Source organism: Poecilia reticulata, linkage group LG1 (assembly GCF_000633615.1).
Source record: "Poecilia reticulata strain Guanapo linkage group LG1, Guppy_female_1.0+MT, whole genome shotgun sequence".
Classification (NCBI taxonomy): domain Eukaryota; kingdom Metazoa; phylum Chordata; class Actinopteri; order Cyprinodontiformes; family Poeciliidae; genus Poecilia; species Poecilia reticulata.
The window spans coordinates 13,256,180-13,263,765 of NC_024331.1; the positions used below are offsets into that span (position 1 = coordinate 13,256,180).

Below are 7,586 nucleotides of genomic sequence, written 5' to 3' on the forward strand. Positions count from 1 at the left end.
TGACCACACTCCATTCTGGTAGATGGCGGTAAATGCATCTTAAGTTGGTTGCCATCCACCAATAAAATACAAAAGAAGAAGAAGAAAGTGCTGATTTTCATTTAGAATAAATACATGCTAGTAGCAGACACAATGGAGAAATAATGTTTTCAAACTCATACCCCCTCATCATGGAAACAGCAGGAAGAAGTTTATATGATGCAGCTTTTAAGTTGAGGGCTATCGATCTGGCAGTACAGATTGATAGCCGCTGCACGTAAACTCAGCGGGAACCAATCCATGGCTCGGTGATGGAGACGGAGGGCTGCATCCTTAATAGCAGATTTATTCAGGAAAACCGAGAGCGGCGGAGATATCAGCGGCTTATAGCCCGGTGCGGCTTATATATGTACGTTTCCAGTTTGTTTTTTTTTACTTTGTGGGTGCGGCGGCTTATAGTGAGTTGCGCTCTATAGTCCGGAAAATAGGGTACATYGTGTGCAATGTTAGACTTTATGCTATTTCCATTCAAACTGGAAGTTTGTTTCTGATAGGTATGGGTGGGTGTGGACAGGGTCTTCTGTTATGGCCCCTGAACTGAAGAGATAATAGTAACTCAGTTTCTCAYGATGACGTGCACYGGCACAGAAACTGTAGGTTATTGGTCTCTTGGACAAATTGTATTCCCCATTTCTACTTTAACAGTGAATTAAAAGTTAAACTATTACACTTTTTAGCTTCACAGTTTTCATCGGCTAGATTGGGGCTCTGCAACCTGCAGCTCCAGAGCTGCAAGCATYTCTTTGGCTCACTTAATGTAATAAACAATGAAATATTGTTTCATTCTTTTGCTCTGAGCCCCCAACACATATTTATATCCTTCCAAATTACTGATGAAAAACGGATTCTTTTCATGACAGCAATTTATAACTGCTGGCTAAGTTTTTGCACGTTGCTTCAGTTATTTTGTTGATTTATTTCGGGTTATGTGCTCCAAGTATTTGAGGTTGGAAGGCCTCCTAGCCATCACAATAAACTTTAGCTTCTTTCATAGATTTTCTGTCAAATTCGAGTCAGGACTCTGGCTGGGCCAATTTAAAACATTAATATAACTTCTAAAAAGAACATCTTGGTAAAATAAAAGTTGCATTTAAATCTGTCACAGGTATAAACAATATTGGATGTTCTAGTACTGTATCTAATAATCTAATCTGGAGACCCAAGTATACCGTCACCGAAGCTGGTCATGCTTACTTCACGTCCATCTGTTAAAAAAACAGCATTGCTGAGATAGAAAAACACAAGCACACGATGCACTTTTAGATAAACACTTCTGTTTATTATTTATTATACCATACGCATTTTCATATTATAGTTCTAATACAAGTAAGTCAAAAATAATAATCATAATATATTTGTATATAGAGATATATAGAAAACTAATCCAATAATCTACTTTTTACTTGGACGTCACTTCCTTGTAAAAAAACAAACAAACAAAAGAAACAATATGGACAACATATCACCTTCCACCCAGCTTCAATATAGGCGCTTTAAGGGAACATAAGATAATACAAAAAAGAAAAATTACACCTGATCATTGCATTTTGTAGAACTAGAACATCTGTCAGCAGCTAGTAACGTTGACCATCTTGGTTTAAGACACAGGAAGAGTWGTTTTTTTTGTTGTTTTTTTGCAAGGTTGTCTTTAAGGAAAAAAAATGTGTTTTTACATTTACTTGAAATGGCCAGAGTGGTGATGTTTTTACGAGGAATGATGGTGGCCATGTGATCGTCTGGATTTGGAGACTGAGATTTTAGAACATTAGATTATAGCAGTCTCATTACACATGTCGAAGGTAATAAATCGCCAAAGATTAGGTAGAGGACAGAGAAAGCAGGGGGAGACGGGAAAGAGCAAAGAGTGTGGGGAAAAAAGAATTGACTTAAAGAACAAAGAATTGAAAGTTTTCTGTGCTTCCCCAATCATGATCTACTTTTGTAAACAGAGGATAGCAGCACAAAAAGTGCAATGTCCTCAATCTCCTCTCCAATCCCCGTCCAACCTCCCTGTGCTCTCTCCAGGAGTTAGCGAAACCGCAGCTGGCACCGAGAGATATCCGCTCTGATCCATTTAACCATGGCAGGCCTCATGAGTCTTCCAAATCATCATTAGCATTCTCATCAAAAACAGAAAAAGGAAAAAAAAAAAAAGAAACCTTCTCACTCCACATCCCGTTCAAACTCCTGATATGTAGAAATGAAAACATGGAGGCAGGCTGTTTTAAGGGCTGTGCACATGGAAGAGGTCTGGGACTACAGACGGTCCGGAGCCATGGAGGGCGGCTTCCAGAGGCCCTGAAGTCTGTCAAGCCCAGAGTCACGGGAGGGCTGCCCCACTACCACCCCTCTTTCTTTGGTGAGGCGTGGGTGGTCAAGTTGTCAAGAGGAGGCATCAAAGCTGTACAAGAAAAAAGACAAAGAGGAAAAAAAAGTTTTTTTTAACTGAAACCGTTTCTGAGATGATCTAATAAATCCAAAAGCAAGCAATAACACATGACAGCAGCACTCTATTTCATGTTTTTAAAACTACAAATTGTATTTCAGTGTACTTCATTGGTGTTTTATGTGATAGACCAACAACATAAATCAAATAATTGTGAAAATGAGCATTTTAGTAAGTAAATCTAGCTGCTTCGAGAAGGCTCAAGGGCTTTGTTGGAGAATATTAGTGAACAACCAGCAACATTAAGATCAAGGAACACAGCAGACAGGTCAGTGACGAGCTGAGAAAAAGTTTAAAGGTTAGGGGTAGACATATCTACATATTTCCATCCATCAATCATTTGCCCGTCTTGGAGACATGGGGGCAGCAGGCTAAGCAGAGAGGCCCAGACTTCTCCCAGCTCCTCTGGGGGAATCCCAAGGCGTTCCCTGCTAGCCGGGTAATACCGTCCCTCCAGTGTGTCCTGTGTCTTCCTCTGGGTCTCCTGAACACCTCACCAGGGGGSSKTYCSRAMCMRRRSYWAMCYYYWMYKGSYYCYYYYMAWKKTAGAGAAGGAGCAGCTCTACTCTGACTCACACCCAGATGACAAAAAWCTTTAACCTATCTCTAATGGAGAGCGAGCCCAGAAACTCATTTTATCTGCTTCTATCCGCAATATTGTTCTTTTGGTCACTACCCAAAGCTCGCCTCCATAGTTGAGGGTAGGTTAGGCCGGTAACTCAAGACCTTCGCCTTTTGAATAAGCTCTCTCTTCACCACAACAGATTTAGTTGTCTAACTCTATTTACYGGACTTCCAGCGCACAAATTTCTGCCAACTTTAAAAATCAGMTGKGGCTTAACTATATGTTGCAGAAGTTCAGGATATACGTTGGGTGAACGTTTTGTGGTGATACTTACAAAAAGTTGTAAGTACCCTGCAATACTTACAACATTTTTAGAAGTTCCTTTGCAAAGAACCTTGCATAGGCTGGGACCTTGCATAGTCCCATGTTTTGTTGACCTGCGGTGACCCTGTGACAAAATCTGCAAAGTCTGGGATTTTTAGAATCGGGAATGACAAATGTGTCCCAATTGTCCAAAGTACCTAAAACGAATACCAGGAAACTTTGCAGATATTTGGTACACAACTTCAGACAATTGGTGCCCACTTTAAGACACTTGGCCCCTGTGTTTTGGAACATTGGGACATATATTTTCGGACATCAGTCACACACTTAAATTGGGACAATTGACACAATTTGGGACAACTGGCACACAGTCTTGGCTTGGACAATTTGCAAACATTACATTATGAGATTTGTGTGTGCCAATTAACCATTTAAAACAGATCCAAAATGGAAATATGACACATCGAACAAGTGCAGACTTCCACAGTTTAGGTGGAAGAATCTGTGACAAGAAGAAAACCATGTGAAATCCTAGTTTGGTTGTATTGTTCTGCTTATGTTTCACTTTTCATACTCAGGCGCAAAATAATAAGAGTAGTAACAGATTCCCAGAATATTTTTATTTTGCTGCAACAAGTCAGGAGAGATGGATAATGGAAGAAAACTGTTTCTCTACACATAAATGGAACTCCTGAAGAATGTGATTTTTAATTTGACTGATGCTTGCAAGACATTATTTATTGGTTGATTGTGTATTTTCTCATTAATGCTCAATGGGTGCATTTAAATGAAGTGTTAATCACATGTTCTTCCACCCTAATTCACTAGCAGACTGTAATCACTAGTGACGTCTAACTTGTTACGGCACGAGAAGCCTTCATGAGACTGAGCTAGTTAATTGTAATTAAGCTATCATTAATGCTGCTAGAGGCAAAAAAAGTACAAAAAGGCCATAACTACTGCCTTATTTGCTGGGTCATTTGTTCATCAAAACCCAACTCAGCTGCCTCTGAGTCCTCTATTTAACCCAATAATACATCTCAATCTTTCTCTTTAGTATCTATGCCACCTGATCCCAGCTTGTGCAGCAAAGTTGTGCACTAGACATCTAGTGAACTTACAAATAAAAGCTGAAAGAATCTGCACAATTGTGTACGTGTATTTTTTGAGGTCCATGCTTCTTTTAGAAATCAACAGATCGCACTGAAAGGTCAGCAGGAGACTCAGGCCTCTGCTTGTCCATCCCAGAAAGGTCCAGACAGATGATATTCAGGTGCATTGCACTCACCTCTCAAAAGTTCAACAAAATGCAATAATTGGAATCCCAACTACTTGCAATCCTGCATGCACAGGCTTTATTGATTTCAAAACTGGTATAGTAATAGTACTACCATATTACCCAGACTATAAGTCACTCCAGACTACAAGTTGCATCATCCGAAAAATGCAGCGTGAAGAAAAAACAATATATATGTCACACTGGACTACACTACACAACACAACACAACACATTCATTTAGAAATTGTCCAACGTAAAGGGGGACCTCATCCACAGGACTGATATGATCCAGTGACACRTGTTCAGTTGCGTTTCAAGACACTGACGGAAACTGTCAACTTTGGCTTGTAAGTCAGCTGGCAGTTTCTGACGCGCTGATGTCCGTGCTCTGAATCAGGGTGGTTAGGAACGGTTCCGCTCCAACAGCAAAGTGCGTAGAACACCAGAGGCGCATGCAGGGTCAATCTGAGGTGAGGTGCTTGCATTGCATGAAGCGGCAACACCTGCAAAGCAATGCATTTTCATCTTCTTGGTAACTACCAAGGCRTGGAGATGTAAGCCTCAACAGGTGCTGCAGCAGTTTCGAAAGATAACACCGACCGATAGACTCGGCTATCTATGTTCTACGGTAGGAAAATCTGATAAGGTATCACAGACCTTCAGAGAATCTGTAGTGTGTTCTTATAGCATCCATCTGTGGAGTTGTTCCTCAAGCTGTGGTCCTCCTGCTTCTAGTCTGTAATTAGCTTTCCTCACGGCTGCAGACAGTAATGTTTAATCCTTGACTCACATCAAAAAGTATGAATTAACATCTAAGAGAAAAATCWAATAATTTGCACCTGACTATAAGTYGCAAGASCAGCCAAACTATGAAAAAAAAGTTTTAAAAAGTTCAACTTATAGTCTGGAAAATGCGGCATACAGAATAAAAACTAACATTCTCAGCTTCGTCGCCTTTTGTGCTCCTGACAGAATGTTTTGTGGCTGCTCGCATCTGTTCAGTGCTGCATCAGAGAGCTGAGGGGTGACCAGTGCCAGACTTCAGCCTGCAGTGTTAACGCACCCTTCTTACTTGTCTCCTAGCTAGCCACAGACACAAMGTACATCATCTGATGTTTTTTTGTATGACACAAGAGGGAAGGGAACTGCGCTGTGGCGGCATATTGTTATATTTAAGCATTTCCYGACAGAAACGGCCAGGCAGGTACGCCGTGTTTCTCAGTCATCAAATATTAACAGCCATATCAGCCTGACACCGAGGCCTGATTGAAGATGTACAACGACACACAGAGGCAGAATAGGGTCACCTCTAACGCCATCGTCCCAGTAAACTCCCTGATTCCACYTGAGAAAGCGTAGGAACTGATGCAGTCGAGAAACACTTAGACTGACATCGTATTTAATCAGGACCAGACTATATGTTTGTTTATTCCTCAATGATTCCTATGAGAATCATATGGCAAATACTGCCATATGTTATGCCTCTCTCACCGAGAGATTTTTTATTACTTCACGTAAATCCTGCTAATGTAAACCCCTCCAGCMTARTCTGAATAGACGTCAACACAGGAGTTAAAATCAGAGAACCACATGAATGGTGAAGCAGAATAATGGGAGCTAATTACAGGATTATGGACCCTTCTGGTAAAAACTGACAATGCCCTTGACTGGCTTTTCATCTTCTCGCTGAGTCCCTAATTAACACAAAGGYGGTTCATAGGGGGAAAAAAAGCATAACAATGTGCAGAGTGGTTTACCTGTCCCATAGCTTGACATTTCTGCAGTTGTTGGTGCAGCAGCCTGCTGATATCAAAGCTGTGGTAGAAAAAAAGGAGACACAGAGGAGGAGACAAGTCTTAAACGTGTTCTTCTGACAAGCAAAGAGGGGCTCATTAATTTAGAACTGATGTCTGCCAAAGCATGGGAAAATGACTCATGAATAAAACACTTTGATTGACAAGTCGTTCTTGCTGTCATTTAAAATGTATGTCAAAAATAGAACTGGGAAAACTGCGGTCTGTTTTTTGAATCCACACAGACACACACAGACAAAAGGCAAACCAAACACGAAGAGAAATAACCTGAACAACACAGTAGAGTACTTTGGAAATCACCCAAGTCCCCTTTGATCATTGAGAGATGACTTGTGTAAGGGATGTTTCCGGTTTTAAGGTTAAAGTCCGTATCTTTTGTGATAACTGTTCCTGTGCTTTAAACTCGTTTTTCTCCCAAGTCATAGACAATAAGGAGGTTTCTGTATTGCAACATTTTGAAGAACAATGTGATGGTCTGCCAAGCCATCCATGGTGTACCGCCTCCCACAACTCTGCACAGAGAGACAAGTTAGTATAGGAAAGTGGGATGGATWGACRGCCCCCCTGTCCTGCATGTTTTAGGTGTTTCCCTTCTGCCACACACCTGAATTGCATCTGTGGGCGATTAACAGGCTTCTGCAGTACTTGATGGTCATGCAATCATTTGAATCAGCTGTTCTGGAATAGAGSTACATGTAAAACATGCAGAGCAGTGGGGCCTGAGGACCAGGGTTGAAAAACACTGATCTAGACCAATATTTARCATTGTAAGAAGACAAAAAAGTCCAAAACATCTAAGCTTGGCTATAATCTCATAAAACCTCAYAACAYCATGCCGACAGTGAAGTGGTGGCAGCATCATAATCTGAGGTYTGTTATGAACAAAACCAAACACCAGTCAGTTAYGACACAAAACCTTTAGGTGTCTGACTTTTACAAGAAAAAAAAGGAAAAATCTTGATATGATGTAACATAATAAAGTATCTGACAAAAATCTGTGAAGTTTTACAAAAAGGACTGTGGATGAAAAAAATGTCCTCCCAATCTGACAGTTTTTGCAAGATGGAGTTTAATCTTGTCAAGATGTGTGATGCTGAAAGCCTCTTGACGAAAAAAAAT

At 40.8% G+C, this 7,586-nt stretch overlaps 1 protein-coding gene across 3 annotated transcripts in view; it reads right to left on the minus strand.

Annotated features, from left to right (window-relative positions):
- Nucleotides 1-1,584: 1,584 nt before the first annotated feature.
- The window catches only part of ccdc85al (coiled-coil domain containing 85A, like), a 37,648-nt gene continuing 31,646 nt past the window's right edge, over nt 1,585-7,586 (minus strand). For 2 of the 3 annotated variants that reach the window (XM_008409327.2, XM_008409318.2), the window contains 2 exons: nt 6,411-6,468; nt 1,585-2,440 (listed from right to left, as the gene is read on the minus strand). In XM_008409327.2, the coding sequence (XP_008407549.1) occupies nt 2,435-2,440; nt 6,411-6,468 (64 nt within the window). In that variant the 3' untranslated portion in view covers nt 1,585-2,434. The remainder of the gene's footprint in view (nt 2,441-6,410; nt 6,469-7,586) is intronic. The other variant, XM_008409336.2, reaches the window with a different exon arrangement.